This window comes from Spodoptera frugiperda, chromosome 23 (assembly GCF_023101765.2).
Source record: "Spodoptera frugiperda isolate SF20-4 chromosome 23, AGI-APGP_CSIRO_Sfru_2.0, whole genome shotgun sequence".
Taxonomy (NCBI): Eukaryota; Metazoa; Arthropoda; class Insecta; order Lepidoptera; family Noctuidae; genus Spodoptera; species Spodoptera frugiperda.
In genome coordinates this window covers 6098391-6119246 of record NC_064234.1, presented here as the reverse complement: position 1 = coordinate 6119246, position 20856 = coordinate 6098391, and the positions used below count along the sequence as shown (strand labels likewise).

The 20856-nt window shown below is 34.5% G+C and overlaps 1 protein-coding gene across 6 annotated transcripts in view; it reads left to right on the top strand.

The window, feature by feature from the left end:
* The first annotated feature begins 191 nt into the window (after positions 1-191).
* The window catches only part of LOC118266905 (kinase D-interacting substrate of 220 kDa B), a 62876-nt gene continuing 42211 nt past the window's right edge, over positions 192-20856 (top strand). The window contains exon 1 of one of the 6 annotated variants that reach the window (XM_050703103.1): positions 192-403. Coding sequence is in view for 5 of the 6 variants with exons in the window: in XM_050703097.1 (XP_050559054.1) it covers positions 1676-1984 (309 nt within the window). In the remaining variant the exon portion in view is untranslated. Of the gene's footprint in view, positions 404-1472; positions 1985-11987; positions 12380-18698; positions 18857-20051; positions 20188-20856 lie in introns of those variants that run through there. The other 5 variants (XM_050703097.1, XM_050703104.1, XM_050703098.1 and 2 more) reach the window with 5 other exon arrangements.

Here is a 20856-nt window from a genome sequence, read left to right as displayed (position 1 = left end):
AACGTCACATCTGTCACGTTTATAAAAAATCTAAATTCGGGCGCTTTGTCCTTTCAGCGATACCCAAATTCACTATTTACTCTAAAAGGTCTGGACCTCAACTGTCAAACAAGGTCCAATTTCCGAAATAATGCAAGGCTAATGTATCGATAACACTGTTTTGGGGGTGGTACTCTAAAAAAAGAAGGTGAAGTTTCAAATGTCAAAGATTCAAAAAAAAAACATGCTCGCACTGACTACAACAATTTGTATTGTTTGACTAAACAAAGAATGAGTAATTTAATTGATAACTGATGTGTTTGACTAGTAATAAAATAAATGTGTAATAGCTAAGTCATTGCTACAACATAATGTAAATATAGTGGTTGCTGTTCACAACCTTCCAATCTACTATTGATCACAAGTAAGTGGCGATTCCTTTAGATGTTATTAATTTACAAAGGACCCCTTTTAAATATCTTAGATTTAATTTTAACACAATGTATTGGCGACGGTCCTGTACCGGGTTCTGTTAGCAGGTATTTAATATTTTAGGAGCAATGATATGTTGTAGTTTCACCCACTTTTCTATTTTGTGTCCATTACTTTGAGCTCTCTGTTTAAAACATTAGGTAATATTTATTATCGCAAAAGGTTAGTGTAAATAAAAGCGAGTATAATTAAAACACAAGTATTGAAAAAATTGTGCAATCTATAACATGCAAGAAATAGTATGTATGGAGCAAATTGTATTTCTTTTTTATTTAATTTAATCAAACTACTATAAAAAATTCTGTAGATACTAAGCAGAATTTAAAACATAAACAGAAAAAAGATATAAAAACTATCTTATCTGATTAACTTAAATTATCACGATTATCACCGTGTATGTGAAATCTCCATGACGGAAGACAATTTGTTGATTCATTGTTATTAATTGAGTAGAATATTGTTCAAGTAACTGGCCAATAAGTCTATAAATAGGTAGTTATTATAGGCTTTGTGTTCATCTTCATAAATATTTTACTTTAATATTTTAACAGTCCTATGCAGGTCTAACAATAAATTCTAATAAGAGCTCTAAGTACTTGAGTACCAATTACTCTCATTTTCCTTGAAACCATATTATTAATTATTATATTCATGATTCGTTTACTAAATCTATTTATAAATATTTATCCTTAAATACAAACATATTTACAATATCACTTGTGCCATAAAATTTCCAAAACAATAATAAACTTTACCTTCTTATATTGATTAAGTCATTGTAATTTAATTATCAATGATAATAATATTATAATATAAACACATCCTGTTTTCCAAAGTCTAAAAATAACAAAAAAAATCTAATCTTTCCAAACATACCTCCTTCACCTACATCTTAGTAGTTTCATGACAATGACCTTAAAGACTTGAAATGTCGACAAATTCTTTAATACAAGGAACACATTTGCAAACTTCAAGAGTCTCGGCGGCGCCGTTGTTTTGACGTCGCTGCGTCGTCACCCACGTGCGCTCGTCGCCGGCCACCGCGCCGCAGTCTGTCTCTGGCGTCGTCCACGCCACACGTTATTTACACCGACGCCTGCACCGCCTTTAGTGTTTGCGAAATATTATGAATACTCAACTCTACTTCAAAACTTCCTAGTGAAATAGTTTTTACATTAGTTTGTGCTATGTGACCAGTTTTAAAATGAACAAGGAAGATTCTCAGTGTGGCCCTAGCAAAGGTGGTCGTGGGTCGAGGTCGGCTCGGTTGCTCACGGATAGTATATCGTCTGACGAGGGTCCAGAGACGGAATGCTTGCTGTCGGCGCAGCTGCAGGCGGTGGTAGTGAACCCGGTGACGAGACGTCGAGAGTCCCTGACTGCGCCGCCCTCGCCGACCGAATCCCGCAAGAAGCGGGACCACCACCACCGCCAACACAACTACAAGAACCACTTGCACCATCTCATCCACTGGAGAGATATCTGGAGCGGAGAGCCGCACAAAGGTCATGAGGTATAGAAGTTCCTGCTGTATACAATAATAAATCCCCGCCGGCAGTAATAACCACTTCTGAAATAGCGCATGTCTATTACTTGTTGTTGTCGTTTGTTGTTGTTTTGTGCAATGACTCGTCGCACCGTGCAAGAAACTCTTGCCATTGTTTCGTAACTTGACTGTGTACCTAACTCCTCCTTTACATATTTACCACTGTTTTCTTATCGTGAGCGTTGTCGTTTTACTGTAGTATCGTTTCCTAAAAATAATAGAGTAGGCGAATATTTTAAAGTATCTACATAATTATGTAGGTTCTTTCCCCGTTACGTTTATGGTTTGATTCGTCACATTCTATCTTTGTTTCTAATAAAATGAACTTGTAAACCACTATGTTTAACACTCATAATTTAGAATAAGGTTGAGATTTCTAATTTTCTTAATGTCTTTCCTCTTTCCTCATTGATCTCGCGGCTGTCGTGTAGTTGTTAAAAAGAGGTCATTGATACAGCGTGAACTGGAAAAAATATGCATTGTCTCGGTCTGATTGCGACTGGTGTTATTTATAAAGCTATTTATGATAAGGTCGATGCTATAGACCTCAACCTTTTACAACAAAATGGATTGTTGAGGTTCAAATGTATATTTATATTTTCTAGACACGTTCAAAGTCGCATTTCATAGTAAATCCAGATTTATGATCGTAATTTCGTAATGACTCACCTAAAATCTTTATTGACACATGAACACTCTGGTTACACGTGTTTGTAAGTTTTAAGCCTGCGTTGCTGCTGTTACCAAGCCAATCGTATACAATATAGGTACCTGCCCGTATCAAATTGCCTCAATGTCGAACTAGAACTACTAGAAGACTGCATCGCCCTACAACCTCTACTTTGTTCCACTCGAATGAACTGACATTGACCGACAAGTTTTTGTTACGTTTCAAGGGCTTGAACTCGATGTCAACATTTTTTGTAACACTCGTGTATATTGTAGCGGATGCGTGTTCCATGTTGATAATGTGCAGCTCTAACTATAACATTTCCAAGTTTTCCTCATTTGTTGAAAATGTTGCGTTCTTCGAAACTAGCTAAACTGCCGCAGATCGCACTGTTGCTTAAGTGTTTGTTTTTATCTTGCGGTGTAATCGAACATATCGAAAAATCGCAAGATAAATAAGAAGGTCCATGCGATACCAGCGGAAAAGTTCAGATTTTTATTATTCTAAAACTTGTTCCTATATCAGTGCATGGTGACAGTTAGAACTGGACATAATAACACTCGTATGGTACAAGGCGTAAGTCTGATAAATTACCGAGAACGAGCCGCGTGCATTCAATTTAATTCTGACAATCAACTATCATCACGAGACGCACGCTTACATCTGTGTCATGTTATTACGTGTTATATAACAATTTAATGAAATGTAACACATTTATTGAACCGAAACATGTTATTGTCATTTCCATTCTCCGTCGTTCAGTGTTCGATCAACTAATTTATAAATGTAACTACTACCAATGAATATCAAACAGACTAGGCAACTGCTTCAATAATGAATAGTTCTCTACATCGCCAGTTTTTACAAGAAATGAATGCTGGTAAATTAACCTAAAAAAAAGGAAAGCGTCGTTAAAAATGATGTTGTCTTAAAAAACTAGCTCTTTCAGAGATTACGTAATCTAGTTTCCCGTTTTAATATAAGTACGTCAAATTCAGATTCAGACTGTAAGTATTGAATCTGAGCTAGTAATCTTATCTGGGAGATTAATAAAAGAGAAAACGAAACAGTTGAATGTACCTAAGGGAAACTCACTGAGCTACATATCTACACGAACCTAGGTGTGAGGCAAGAAACACATAAGGTGTGCCTATCGTTCACATCTTGCGTGAGAGTCATTCGAAACCGTATTTCAAAACGTTCTACATAGAGATATTTTCTTTCCAATGCCACGAACCATCATAACTTGATCGTACTCCAGCAAAAAATACTTACAACACGGAAGTCATTTCGTTTTTTATCTGTTCAAATATAATAATCGTAGGCCAGTTATTATTCCTAGATTATACCACTTGGAATTTTCTTGGAATGGTTTTATGACACCGTGGAACACCGCTGAAGATATTTCTCAACTGTTACATGTAATGTCACTTAAAATGGTTTACTCATAATTATTTGCGAACGCATAATAATAATTTATTCAGAAATAATTGTCGGTCTTGTGCCATGAATGCGATTGAGGTACTGAATACTTTTGGCAATAGTCTGAAGTCATTATAGAGAGAGACATTTAAATGATAACTCCATAAACGTGATTTAGTATTTGAATCGCTACATTTCTGACTGAAATATTTAGCTTTGTCAAATATTCCTTTCCTACATGCTTACAAACAACATGGTATCGATGTTACAAATCAATTCCTATTGTAGCAATAGTACGCCTAATATGAATTTTATTGGCACGAATAATAAAATTGATTTGTGAATCACATTATTTGAATTGTCATTCCTCAGTATTGTAGACAAGACATTAAAGTAAGGTCAATTCTAACATAACTAATGTCTTTGAATATTGGAGTGCTTTATCTATTTACATTTCTATTTAGCGAATATTATAATATTAGTTATAAAGGCGTGCTTCGGCATATGTTTAAATATCTCGTAAGCTTGACACAATTTTGGCGACATTGCTAAAAGCTTTGTCGTCGACGTAATAATATAAGGAACGGATAACGCTGAACTAAGAATATTTGTTCCAAACAAGTTGAAAACTATTATTATTGAGAAGATTTTTTGGCAATATCTTCGTAACTTGAAGCGAATAATAAGACAAGATTTCTGGAATATTTCTTTGAATTCTATTCTATTATAGAAGAAAAGGGACACTATGTAGAATACGGAAAGTATTCTAATGTGAAATAAACAGATAATGGAAAGAGGAAGCATATTATCAAGAATAGGTCAAAGGTAACTTTGATATCGCGGAACCTTTACAGGCTACGCAAATACTAAGTCATGACCACGACACGACATTTCAGTCAATCACTGTGCATTTTGTTTACAAGATCACGAGAGAAATTCAAGGATTAAGGAATGATACGAACTTATCTAATATTTAAGTGTGAGAGAGTCATACTTCGACACAAATAGGCCGGCTTGACTGGAGTAATACCACAGCCTCACAGAAATCCGACGTGAACCAACGCTTGCGTTGTGTGAGTGAGATTACCGGAGGCTCAATTAACACCCTTCCTAATCTCCCCAAACCCATTTCCCAACAACCCTTAAATTCCTAACACTCAAAAGGCCGCGGTGGAAACGCACTTGAAATCTTGAATCAGGTGATCCATCTGCTCGTTTACCAGCTTATACCATAACAAGAAAATCTAAAGGTATCTTGTGAAACAGAAGGAAGACAAAGATGAAAGAAGCAGATACTTAGTTAGCTATTCAATACAAATATGAATTCTTACTTATTGACTTACTTTGTTATTCTGTATTGTGCAGATAATCATCGTTGTTTACGAACACAATACAATAACTAAAGTAATGGCTATGATAATGATCACCGGTCGACAATGTTTTTTATTTGTTGTCTCAGTGATTTCTTGGTTCATTGTTTACTATAATGCCGTGGTCCATAGTGTTTTAGAAATTGCTTCGATGGAATTTCAAAGGAATGTAACAGTGATTTTAAACAAGAATTAAAAGATTCTTACGTTTTAGGATTTTTTTATTTAGTTGGAAGAAAGGTTGGACAAGGATTGCAAAGGGAACGTTACGATGGTTTGGACATGGAAAAAAGATGGATGAAAGCAGATTTACGAAAGAAATACAAGGCGAATATGAATGGGGCCGCGCGTCGGTAGACGGCACCCTAGACGGACATATAGAAACCAGATTAGCGATATATTAAAGAAGGATCAAATTAAAAGTACCCTTAACCAACTAGCATGCATGAAAAAACTGTTCATTTTTATGAAGCGAAAGATGTAAGATTCGTAGCAATTGGTGGTCCATTGTCTCTGCCTACCTCCATGAAAGACAGGCGTGAAGTTATATATGTATGTATGTATGTTATTTAGTTGAAAACTCAAGTAGAATGCAGATTTGGGGCAAGAAAGAGCAAGTAACATGAGGTTAAATTATTCTGAAGAGTTTTTACCTATATTTGAAAATGTTACAGTTTGCTTTGTAACAGTTGTTCACCTATAATTGCCTCATTATGCCGGCGGAGTACTCAACTGTAGCTACTCATGATATGTGATCAACTTGACGAGTGCAACAGAGTAGGTACTCGGTAGAAGTATGGATGCCACTCAGGTAACTATGGGTTCGCCCATTTTGAGTCACAGTTTTTCCAAGGCCTGAGACATTTTAAATAAAAATTTAGTTTTGGTTCGTGGTCGCCTAGATAAAAATTCAAGGTAAGTTACCTTGAATTTCGAAACGAACTCGTCAAATATAGTTTTATTTGTACAATGAACTAAAAGAAAAGTTTGTTCAGCTTATGTGGGATTTAATTCATATACATAGGTACATACAACACTTTGTGTGATCCACAAATTGTTTCGGGTCTGGGTGGCATGTGTATGTGAAATTGTATGTTTGTAAACACACCTACGACACAGGAGAAAATACTAGGACAACGTTAAAAATAATGTTAGGTATTATCCAGCTTATTGAAAGAGAGAGAAATTATAATTATTGATACTTAGATTTTCTATTGAGAAGAAGGTTATCACCTACTTTTGAGTTGCTTGTATCCTGTCAAGCAGATTAATATAATATCAACGCACATTATCATTTCTTTCCTCATAATTCAAGGTTTATGATCCGGTATATCTAAGTGAGCGTTTGCATACTAACTTATTACGTTCATAAATGGCTTTGTTTCCCTTGGGAAATAGGTCATTTGTGAACCTCAACATAAACCCCCCTATTTGGCTTGACCTTCTACGTCTTATCGGTTCATTAGGCTTAGGCCTATGATGCTTGTCTGGACGCACTACCATTCTTGTTTTCTCTATATTGTTTTGTTCAATATTGTGTAGAAAGTGGGTGTAATATATTTTTACGTCATACCGATCTTTCGAGGTTTCGTGACCTACTCATATCCATTTCAAGGAAGCAGTTTTGCGTGTTGTAAGTATATAGGTATACTTCAATAGTCCCTGACCTTATATTGTACAAATGTACTTCTAACTTGTTATTGTAAGTGCAGGATGATTTGATGAAAGACAAATATGGAATGTATATTTTATTGTTCTCAATCTTATCATGCTTTCGATATAATCGCAAGTTATTGAATCGTCCGTAGAAATTGAATATTTTAAGTATAAGACAAGTATAAGAGATTATATCATGATAGATAGAACAGGTATTACATTTATTAAAATTAAGTTAGGTAGGCAATAAGTAAATAAAATAAACATATGCGATAATACCGTTGTGCGAGTAACTAATGTAATCAGAGTATTCGGCTCATATAATGATTAGCCTCTCTAAAACTATTGACTATTGATATTAGCGCACTAAGCCGACGCGTGTCTGTTCAATTATCTTGTAAATCTTCATAACTCGTTATCGCTCCATTTTTGGAACATACCTTATTCATTTGTAATTTCATATGTCACTGCCTTGTCATGATGATATTAATTTTGCCCAACTAAACTTAAAAGCCCTCAATTAAACCTCTTGTTTAAGCAATACGTAGGTTACCTTTATGATGATCCGAATAAAGAAGTTAATGATGAAAATCATGTCCCCACAACTTGTTTAATAATTTATCGTACAACTATTTGGTATGGTATATGGATGCAATGCGGTCTGAAGTCAGGCTTGCTTCACTTAGACTTCGCCTTGGATTCATTCCTACCTTTCACCGATGCCTTGACAAAATTGTAAGACGATCCTTAAGCATCGTAAGCAGATTCCTATACATAACTTCCACGTGTACAAATGACGCATTGTATAAGGAGTGCCAGTTTGGTTTATTTCTGGCCTATAGGCACAACTGAAACACTAACTTGGCTTGATGTCTTTTATAGCGGTCCCTAATTGCGATGAAATTTCCAATCATTCATAACAGTATAGAACAGTAATAGTTTTATGATCGTAAAACGCTTCACTAAATACTTCCTTATGTCTCGGTTGTGTATTGGCAAACAGTAGTCTCCTTTTGTTGTTGAACACAATCTATATCAGCCTCACGATATGTAATTACAGATTGCAGTTTGCAATGTCTTTATTCTTTCAAGGTAAATGAATCGGCCAGCGACAAAAGTGTTTCTTGTATACAATAACAAAGTGAATATTAATTTGCGGAATGTTTTACACACTTCCTCACGTTTCTTTGACTTGTGATAATAGTTTATTGTGCTTATCTTATTTTGTATCTTCACGGAATAATGTAATATCCACAAGTTCTTTCTTAACAAATGTTTCCAGATCTGATTCTGCTCTAACTTTTTTATTAGTTTCTCTTTGTATCAGACTTTCTACATCTCACATAGAAACGTTCCGATGGAAATTGTTTTTGCATATTTGTCGAACAATAAATACTGTTGCTGATGAATCATACAATGGCACTCGATGAACTTGCAAGGACAAATATTTGGAAATACCTACTTAATCATAGTTTAATTTGAAGTCATAGAATTTGCGGTATTAAACAAAATATTTACAATACGTTTGTAGTAGGTAAATATCTGAGGAAAACTTTAATTAAAAACTGGTTATATCTGGTTAGTTAATAGGTCCATAGATGGTTACCTGCAAAAACTATAAACGCGTCTCGCGGCTTATGATTCCCTTCTAACTTAAATTAGTTTGATGTTCTGTAGTTTATCTTCTTGCTACATTAGTGCTGGGGTAAAATTGTGTACTGTACTTGTTTAAAAGGTGTGGTCCCAATCTCATTGCTTTCTATTTAATATTTACACATCCCTTTCTTGTATTTGTATTCGGGTTTGGATTTGTCAACTGTGATTAGCAGACTACGTTTTGTAATTAACTGTGTAAATAAAATCGTTTCAACTATAGCACCGCTTAGTGGTTGTTTGAACAGTTACTAAGCGCCCAAGGTCTTCGCGTTATCTAGCTTTATGTGTCATTATTCCTGATTATGACATCATCACTTCTCCCCAATGAATTACTGTATTCAATATAACCTTTCGGAAAACACGAAGTTTTTATCTATTCGGTGTTGTAACGATTGCTACTAAATCATAATTTAGTGTTGTATCGTAATAATTGCATTGTTGTACGATATCATTTCACTGACTGATAATGAGAGCAATAAATAGGGGTTATCATTATGATATACATATGGACGTGTAGCGTTTTGAAATACTTCCTCAGTATGCTAATGATGTGGATATTAAATGTTTGACGTTCTTAGTCAATGTACAATAGCACAATATGTTTCGTTCAAAGTATTACCTACTCAATCGAGTGCTATTTGACTAGGTAATAGTTTTGTGAGGACGTGTCGCATGACGGCATGAACAATGTGGATCCGTCGAACCGAACGATGATTCGTTACTGGCTTTACTTAATAGGTCAAAGTTATTTACATGGAAACGGCGTGAATTGTAAACGCATTAATAGCCAGAGAGTCATACTCAATGTTGAACGTGAAGAACTGTATGAATTTCGTTTCGGAAGGTAAACTCATTAGAGCTAACATAAAATACTGAACTCACAGTTATGTAAGAACCATTTCAGTACTTAAAAGGCGTAGGCACTAAATTATACAAACGAAGTCAGTTTCGTCTTAATGAAGCTGTTTATTACTGTTAGTATTAACAACTAAAATCATTTAAAAATGTCTAACAAGCTATTTTTAATTGGAGAAATGATTAAGTACGAGTTCTAATTTGAACATAATTCAGTTTAAAAAGAACCGTACCTTTACGCCGCAATGCACTTTTAGCAAAAACTAAACTGGGTCAAGGATAGATCCTTGAGGAACGCCTTGTTTGGATTGATATGACGCTAAGAGTCTGTTGGTTTATTTTCTTAACTACATACTTATATTTTATGATTGGTATACACTTGTAAACCGTATATTCTAATTGACAAAACGTAATCATTTCAGGAGATACTCTAACATTTGCTTCATACTTATCATTAGCTTGAGTAATTTCTTCTATACCAATTCTTTTTACTTTTAATCTTAGTTCTGTTTTTATTAACTATTAATTATACGATACATACATTGAATATCAAGTTATACCAAATATCACACGTATGCTGTCCCATTTGTCTTAACAAGTGATATTTTTTCCGGCTTCTAAATGTCAACCAGCTACCAGCGTTGGCAAAAGTACAAATAAATACATTGTTAGTAATTAATCGCGATAAATTGTTTGAATATTGTATTGAAAGTGAAAGTAAGTGTGGTTGTAAATATTGTTTAAAAGTTTCAGTGCTGTAAAGATTATTAAGTATTGGGATTTAAGTGTGGGAGAGCCATGTTTCGGCACGAATGGGCTGGCTCGGCCGGATGATACCACGGCCTCACAGTAAACCGACGTGAAATAACGCTTTCGTTGTGTGTTGGAGGTTAACGGAGGCCCATTTTCCCCTTTCAAAATTTTTCCAATCCCCGATTCCCCAACAACCCTTAAAATTGGTATTGGTTCTTATAAATTGAAAGATCATCTTTTTTGTCATATCAATTCAACATTCAATTTTACCAAAGGTTTCTGCTACAAACATTTGCTTAGCGAATGAAACAAACCTATTTCTGTCTGTAAGCAATTTTACTATCTAAACATAGGTATCTTATTTTAATATCAGTACATAATATCTTACCTTATCATTATTTCGATTAAAAAAATGTTTCGTTAGCGAATCCTGAATATTATCGTCGATAGAATCTTATCTTGCTATCGTTGTTTCGAACACCGTCCTACAATTATTTATTAATATTATTTAGCCACAATCATATCACTAACATGCGATGTTTATATGCCTGACTATGCTTTAGAAATCACTGTTATTTACAATCTTATAATATAAGAAGTAAGTAAATATTTCTATCTTTATATACCTTGTATTAAATTATTTGACATTTTAACTTCAAGATATATATTTTTAATTTATTAAAGTCACGTAATGTCTACCAGATGAATGCAAGGTAATATAAAAAATGTAATTCCTTCACAGTGACTTGGTAACTGGGTAAAATATATTTAAATCAGTCAAGGAGAGAAAAATCTATTGTTCATTGTATTGAAGTTAGTCGTGGTGCCATAGTTGACATCCTAGTCAGGCAGCTACTGATTCAACTATTGATAATGGTGACAAAATATTTTAGTATGTATGTACCAACAACACTTCCTACAAATTATAATGTCTATGTTAATCAAAACATCATGCGAAATCAAGATCAACGTTTGTAATCTTATTAAAATATCAAGTTTGGTAATCTATCTTTTCGATAACAATGTGATCGCAGTCACCTCTAAAAATATTATTGTTTTTATCGAAATAAGCGAATGAACTGCATATAACTTGTATGTATGTTGATCTAACCATTCATCACAATTTTAGATAACTATGAGGCACCTAACAACTCATGAATACTTTTTTTTTGCGAGATGTGCCCAGCGCCATCTATGCTGTTTGTAGTAAACATGCAACATCGGTCTTCCATAAAAGTTGCTCACGCGCAGCGAACCGATTGATTTTACCTTCAGACAATTGTGACTCAGTAATACCACGATTCTTCATAAGATGGCGTTAGTTGTATATTTTTCTGATGTTTATTTCTTTAAAGGTAAAAGGTATAGGTAGGTTATTGTTCTAATGTTATGATTTACATCTTTAGGTTTCTTAATTATTTACGTATAATTCAGTATAAAAACTAGCAAATTAAAATAACTTATGCCTCAGTTATGTTCCTTCGAAGAATGTGAAGTGAAGCGCAGGACTCAACAAATAAACCGATAAGATTGATAAGCACTCCTCGTGTAATTTAATTCTATTACTTCAAATAAATCTTATCAATACTGCTGAGCTCAGTATCACGCCGTTTGTACGCACAGTTCATCCTGTTACCTCGATGTCCTTTCGTTGACGTAAATAATTATTTTAAAATTACCCTCAGATTGACTTAATCAAGTGATACTATTGGTGCTTTACACAGAAGTAGGCGTGTTTTTGAAAATAAGTCAAATGTGGATATGGCACATAATGTGTTTTGTTAGAAGTTTTCGGACTAGTGTTGTGTGTACTGTGAAATCATGTCTGGGAGAGGTGTACCTGGCCCAAGTGGCCCTTCCACATCGATGGCCGAGCGGCGACCTCTTATGCTGGCCCTCCGCGTACCAAGGAGTTACGGCAGCCTCTTTCCATATTACAAATTTGTGAAAGATACAGCTAATGAGAATTTTTGTAGCGAGGTAACATAATGATTTTTATATAATAATTTTTAATCTTTATTTAGGTGATTATAGGTCTTATCTGTTATTTTTCTATACTTGTTACCTTGTTTGCGTTTGTATATTTAACTCTTTATTTAATAACGGTTGGTAGACTTGGTAGTAATGTTTGTTTTTATTTTTAATCTATTATGTAAACATACCTATATGTTTTGTAAATATGATGTAGATCTCGTAGGTAATAAAGATATGTATACGATGAACGTCAATAAAAATGTGCTTTAAAATTTCGAACCTATTTTCACACATTTGACAGACACTGAGCGTTTTATGAACATCATTTTAGTAAGTGCTATGTAAATAACGAATAGTTGGCAAAGATTTACGTTGTAAATAATATTTAGTTCTAATTTATCTGTGTAGCTATAGTACTTAAATGTGGAAAAGGAATACGTACCCTTTTTGAACATATGTATTAGGAAACACGCACGAAAAAGTTTGAGAGTTATTTTTAGTTCGTACCAAAATTATAATTATTATGATTAAAAAAAATGTTTTCCTGTATTCTAAACTGCGGCCGAATTTTGATCAGCGACAAGCTCGTAGTAATAAATTAGCTAGCATTAATCGTATCTCGTTACTTTGGAAGCCAAAGCCGAGAAAGCCAAGACGAAGCTTGTCACATGATTTATTATTTAGCTTAATTAAAATAACTGTCTTCAGTTATTATTACCCAATATCATTCAACATTTTTATATGATTTTATTATAACTTTCGTGAGACATACTAAATTAATTATTATGTTATCGGCTTACTCACGTAATGTTTTGACGATTAACTCGACTAGTTTCAAGCCATGCAAGAGGCTCATATTCATGAGGAGCATTTCGCGACACACGACGCGGCGATTGTGCCAGTAGCAGCGTGACGTGAGTTAATCGTCAAAACATTACGTGAGTAAGCCGATAACATAATAATTAACATTTTTATATTTATGTTCACCCATCTATTCTTTCATTTTATATAAAAATATCCGATCATTAATGTTATTGATGAACAAACATCAAAATATACAAACCTTTCTCGTACATGCAACTGTTCGACGCGGTAACTCAACTAGTTTCAAGTCATTTCAGGGGCCCATGTTTATGTGCAGTTACTTGAGCAAACCATACAATATATTATTTTAATGTCTCACATAATTATAGTACAACCTTCTTCACATAATAATACAAGCAGAATTGTCTTTATTTTAATATGTTGTTGTTATTGAGTGCTGTCAAGCCGTTCCGCGCAGTTTAAAATTCATCTGGCCCATATGCACCACAGAGCATCTGTCTACATGATAAATTAAATCATATGACAGGATTTTACGGACTTTAGTAACTGTACGTGTTAAAGAATGGCCACGTATAATGAGTATGGCATATTATTTCCTTTGTAAATTAGTTAGGCTGAAATGATCGAGTCGACTTTACAAGATCGTCGACCTTATTCGCTCATTATTGTTTACCGAATTTGTATTTTTGTTTACCAACTAGGGATTTCAGTATCACGGAATTCATTTGGGGGATTTGTCGATCTCACACCGGAGTTCGCACTTTAAAAATTGGAAAAAATATTAATGTTTGTAATTGTGAATAGGGAGTGAATAGTGAGTTAGGATTAAAAAAAAAATTTTTTGGGTATTTTATAAATGTATTATATTCATACGTTTATATCACGGGATTTAAAAAAAAAACGAATCTCCATTTAACAGTAAGGAGTTCAGAACTCCTCACTCAAGTGAACTTTAAGTTCCAAGGACCAATTAGTGGAACAAAATCCCGCGAAATTGTGGAACTGGAATCCTTACATGTAACGGATATATAAAATGAGCAAAAAAATCCTTATTTGTCAGTGCCAAAGAAACGGAGTTGCCATGAGTGCTATATTGTGGTTGAATAATAAAACTCTTAAGGTAAGTTAACATAATACCTATCATTTGATTGACCGCGAATTACTACGTAAAACTTACTAATTACATTAGGGAAAGAAGGAAAAGGGGTGATTAATTTCCAACATTAAATCCTTAATAAATACTCCGTGAATACGGATAGATATGAGGATTGAGCATTTCACCAGTTGGAAATCTTAACCACCACAGTCACGGGTAAAACACCAGACGTTATATGAGTAAAACGCGTACAAATTAAACATATAATTACTTACTTTTACTTAACAAGTTTCCTCTAAAAGTAACTGCGGCTAAATAAGCACGTGTTGTCTTTAATTATTTATTACTGCTATAATTTATTTGATGTATTTATTTATTATAAACATTAATTTAGTGTGAACTCAGTGGCGTCCGATATAAAAATGGTTTTAATTCATATTCGAAAGTATCCGCTTAGGCTGCTGCGTCTATTCGTGAGTATATAATATTTATAATTATTATTGCTTTATTGAAGTGGCTAAAACGACCCATTAACACATTAAACGCCATGGGGGCAAAAGTGACCGGCCATTTGCCTTCAGTAGATTTTTGTGGCGACATGACTGAAGTTAGGTGAATGGCCAAGGTTTCCTAAATTATCAGTAGAAATAATTTTCATCGGTAACAGAATCACGCGTTATTCAGTCGCATCAAGCAATAAGTATGCCTTTGCTTTAAAATAAGAACTAGAGTTATTTTATGATCTTTAGGTTCATATTAAAGATCTAATGGCTATCTACTAATTGATGCATTTACACTCCACTACAATGTTGTTGAGTAAACATTGACATCGTTTATCATACTCGTATGCGCCGTCACTTCAGTTGTTCAGTTATCATGAAAGATCTGCTAGTTTCGGGCCAGGATAATAATATCAATTTGTTTAAGTGCTCGTCAGTATACGTCTACAAGCTCTCCACCATTGTTTCCTAACAATTCTAGTGTTTTTCCAACTGTTCTATAACAACTTGTATGTAGTAATTAAAAGTATCGATCGTATTGTTTTGTTTTTAGATTATCGTGTATTGTTTTTCCGTACTCTGTACTCCTACTTCTGTACTCCTATTCTCATTTAAACAGTTCGATTTCATTGCAATTTTAGACGCGTATTTCCTTAAAGCTCTTCTAAAGAGAATCCTTATAATTTTTTTTTTTTTTTGGGTTATAAAATTAGCAGTTTCCTGTGAATATTATTTACTGTCCTTCTAGATAAATATCGATAATTCAACGTCCAGTTACTTACGTAGGATGCAGAATGCTTCTAAGAAAGCGTTGGTATAGAAGTTTTTTACTTTTTATTTTCTCATTTGCGAGAAGTCTGTACCGTCTCAGGTACGATTTCATCTATTCTTATTTTGCACAGAGTAACGAACCCAGTGGGGCCAGTAGAATATGCTACAAATGACTGGAGATTGGAAGGCTTTGCACCTCGTGTTTTATTACTTCAAACTTCTAATATATGAAACAACTTTTAATTAAAAATTCCGCAACATACTTGCCCTAAAAATTTTTTTTATTAAAGAGATTCTGGATCGTTGTTTGATGATTAAATTAAAAAAATCCTAAAAAAATAAGGTGAGAATGTGAGAAATAATGTGAAAACCTGCCTCTCATTCCTCGTAAAAGTTTATTGTTTTGCTTAAAGTATTAATTAAGGCAGTGAAAAGCCTTTTGAATATATTAATCTGCAGTTGTGATCTATGCAATAAGCTGCCTTTTGTAGTCTGTGGCCCGTGGCTAATGCCTATAGAAGCAAGCCCGTATGGATCCACACACGGCATAAAGTAGAACATACCTAAGTACGATTGTTTATATAATTCGCAAGCTATCTTTGTTTGTCCATGCATATTTTTAGATAGAAGTTAAACATTTGAAATTAACTCGGATATTTGCTCCTACTAGTGACTTAGCATAATTTGAAAATAAACTAGGTATATTCCAGCTAAAAAGTGACACGGAAATGTTCTTTTTCCTACAGTTTATATAGGGGTAGAAAGTTATTCACATAAGTTGAGCAATTTTTACTGAAATACCTACCGTACCCTTGCGAAAATGGGGTTAATTTTATTGTGTCACATTTACGGGGTTCTTATTAAAAGGTGGAGTACCTACCTAGTGTGTACAGTACCTACACCATGTAAGGCTGTAACAGGGTAATAAAATGTGTTAAGACATGAGCTTACTCGCTTCGCATTTTGACCATTCGTCCCAATTTGCGTAAGGAGTATAGGTCTCCATATAAGGTAGTATTTTAGGTCAGGTAGGTATGATAAAATGCTCCATAGGTATAGGAAGACAGGTTTACCCATCAGAGGAGAAGATAGTTCTAATAAAACGATAAAATATCTTAGTATCTTATAACGTTGGTGTGCCTATACTTAAACCGACTAGGTTAGCTATGTTACTAGTTTTCACTGCCTGATTAGCGCCGCGGTCATTAAGTATCTATTTTTGTCCGAAGTAAGTAGTGGTTGTGGTGGTAAAATTACCAGCTTGTGTAAATCTATTAGAATTATTGGCCATTAAATAATTTTTCCAGTTCCTATGAAAACAGGAAGCGAAATAGGAGAGACTATTTTAAAACAGAGTCTGTTGCTAAATGGCATTTTAGCACTTGTCTACCGAGGGAGTAGAAAACTCAGTGTATGGGGAAGACACTGATAAGTGAATATATTTATTTTAATCCCATATAATTCAGTCCTCTACTCTATTTGTGGACAAGCGCTAAATGAAGTTTGGCTAGTCTAGAGACTAAGATGAGGCTAATGTCAAATAGAGTTTGTTTGGAGTGGAAATGGCCATAGCCACTGCAAACTGCTCAAAACTTTGCTCGCGTCTGGGAAAATTTTACCAGTTTTCGATGTTTTCCTTACTTCAATGGATATTGACGTAAAACTAAAAGTATCATACCTACTTTATTTACAAAACATTACTAATTAGATTCGTGAGAACTGGTTTAAGAATTACAATAAACTTCAACGTTCATCAGTTCACTCAGTTCTGCATATTCCGCTAGAAAAAATAGAAATGGACTGAATACAGTGTGTTTATCCGCACTTTCTCACCTCCCTTGATTCTGTGAACTGATAAAGTAAACTAAAGGAGCAAGTTTTACGTTTAAGTACAGAAACGAACGTTTTCTATAAACAGCTAACGCCACAGTAATTACTACCAGCTAAACTAAGAAACAAGTTACTCAGATCCCTTAGGGCAATAGGCTAACAACCTGCCACTGAGTAAGGACCAGTTGCTGGTCAGCGGGAGAGTATAGAAATATCTCAAGCCAGTAGTTGTGCATGGCGCTATCAAGTTTTTACTTAACGTCCAGTCGTAGGATTCCATACAAGAACTCCAATCTTCCTAAGAACCGGCTTGTGATATATAAATCAGTCAGAGTGTAGGACATAAATAGCACACGTTGACAGTCACTGTTAGGAGCTCCGTTCGTAGGCACAGATACACCGAACTTTGCCTTGGCAACGTCTTCTATGATCGCGTTCTCTCTTGTCATGTGTGCAATTGATGGATCGTTGAAAGCCTGCTCCCGAATGCCGATGCATTTATATTCATTTAATTTAATCATTTTATAAATAATCGCTATGAATTCTTTTTATGATTTAGTTTCCTTATTGTTATCCTATGTATTGTATGTCTCATGTAATGGAGGATTTTAATGTTCTCCATTAGTTAGGAATCCAAACTCTTTGAACTTCTCTTAACCACTTGTGGTTATTATCTTGATAAAAAAGGCAATATTTTTATACAAATTTTATTTCCTTAGCACTACAATTAGCTATGCATTGTCACGATACGATCTTTATAGGGCTTAAAATAACGTTGACACTGTTTATGGAGCTCGAAAGCACGTACAGCAATAAAACACCCAATAATCCATACTATTACGTTAATTATGATAATGGGTCAACATTTGCCTACGTACGAATGATGCATATTAATATTTAAACTTTCCTATTGTGTTTTACGGTAACCAACACATGGGAATTAACGTGAGTTTTTACCTTACGTAGGTATTGTTTGACGTTTTGACTGGAGTCCATAGTAGATGCTATTTAGTTTGCCGGTTCTGACGAATAGTCAGTTTGTTCGTAGTTATTTATAACACCATTCTTTTTAAACGGCTGCTTAATAATTCCAGTGTAACCATTAGAGTTACGAAATGCAGTAATCTTCCTTATCGCTTCGTATTTATGACTGTGTACAAAATTATGCTATAATATTAGTATTTTTGTCGTTATCACTTTAATCTATTGTTTAGAGAACAATCGCCTGTAATCCAATATTAACTCTAGAGTTAAGCTTTCTTAAAACATGTGAAGGTATAAGTATGACCAGAAGCTGGTAGTCCTTGCAGTGTGTTTTGTGTAACAAACTCCAGTGAAACAGTACTGTGTTAAACTGAACTAGTGATTGAGAAAATTATATCGATTCGTTTATTCGAGTGATTTGAATGTTCTTAATTCAAAATGTTTCGTGCAGCGTCTTTCATGCGAGCTTACGGTCAGGTATTGGTTGGTTTTTTTTTCACAGTTCAGTTATGATTTGTATGGGATAAAAAATGAAGTGAGCGCAGTTCCAAGCGAGCGTGCGTTGGCCAGCGGTGGCGCTTGCCCGGCATCCTGTAACCCCGTTAATCTTTTTACTCTACTTAGACTGCGGATCTTAACCTCTCGGTACACTATTCTTGTTTACTGCACGTCATTATGTCCGAGTGCATCCCAGACCGGTTATGATAACTAAGTATTAATAGCAAATGTATTATGTTGAGTTCAATTTAATCACAGTATGACGAGTATGCGTGTTATACAAGGGATTTCTTGTTCCTTATGTAATAATTGTGATACGTCATTAGTATAATATTGAGGTAAATACAGAAAATATATCGTTAGGGGTTTTTACTTCTTCTTGTTTTCTGCCAATTTTAAGATGTCTGGTGTATCTGTTGAGCACGAAATCGTGTCTTCATTAATAAGTTCGACTAAGCTTCCTACTGGATTTTGCATCCGGTATCTGAAAAAAATCTACCGGCTCTTCACCTATGCTTGCCCCCATAAGGAAATAGAAGTGTGATGCTGATGCTTAACATACGGAATTTAATATTAAAATACTTCTTATGCGCGTGTTATAAAAAAAAAAAACATTGCGAGGTCAGTATCCTCTAAATATAATGTGTTCATAACAAAAGAAAATTGTTTTTTTTGCGTTACGTCTACAAGTGTTATCTCAACAATTTTGGTATTTCATTTTAAATTTTATTTTACAACAACAACTCTTCAATTTGAATATGTTTGTTTTCTATAAAATGTAAAATGTTTTTTACGATGAATAATACTATGAACTTTTTTATAAACTTTGAGGAGACTGCGGCGCCCGCAACAAAGGGAATATTCTCAGTACGGTACAGAGATAAGGAACTTATAAAATCCGTTACTTTGAATTTCCATATTCTGCACTGATTTATTATGAACCTACCATTTGATTACCAGCAATAAATAACTTATCATTATTATAATAATCACACACCAATTAATAAAAGACAAGCATTTAATCCTCGCGATCAACTCAAACGCATCGGTCACCGCGCCTGCGCCTACGAAGCTCAAGTTCATGGCTATGTATGAGTAATAAATTCATGTTAAATATGAAGAATGGTGCGTACATGTAATGGTATCTATCGTTAGCGGCGGGGAGCGTGGCTCCGAGTCTCAGATACTGAGACCCGACACAGTCCGGTCAGACACCGCGCAACATGCTGCCCCCAGAGCGCGCGGCGCATCGGTCAGCCTCCGCGATCTTCAAGCGCATATCGTTGCGCTCTTACAGCACCTACTCGCTTGTATGTATTCTAATGAGCGCGGATTTTTAATGTGACGTCATAAATGGCCTCCGAAGGCTGTTTCTAATTCATTACCTGGGTCTCTTGCTCCATTTCTCCCTCGTCTCCCCCTTTATTTATTTTTAGATGTGATGATGAGGGTTGTTAGTTAAAATCATCGTATTTTTTCGATAGTAATCGTCTTATATTGACTTAAAAGTAAATTATCGGTGTCTAATTTCCTTGTTCATTATGTATTTTTCATGTCTTCATACATCAGACGTTGTCAGTGGTCGATTATTCCATAGTTAAATAATAAATAAATAAAAAATCTTTATTTTCTCAAACTTTTACAATTTAACATTTATAAATTTCTACAGCTATGAGACTGGTGTCTGTTAAAGGTTGAACCTGTGTTACAGATCACCAGGCCCGGGTGACCCCCGGAGACGTTGAACTGCGTATTATAACATCACATATTATAGTATTAAATACTAAATTACAAAAAACAATATTCTGGAGAACTTACAAGAAATTAAGCTTAAGTTAATCCTAGAAATAACAAATAAAGTAAACTAAAAATAAAACATAAAACATGGACAAACATGTTGAGTGAGTGAGTGATAAATAAAAATAAAATAAAATGAGATTTGTGTAAACTGTATGTTTGTAGTATTGTAATGTGAGCGA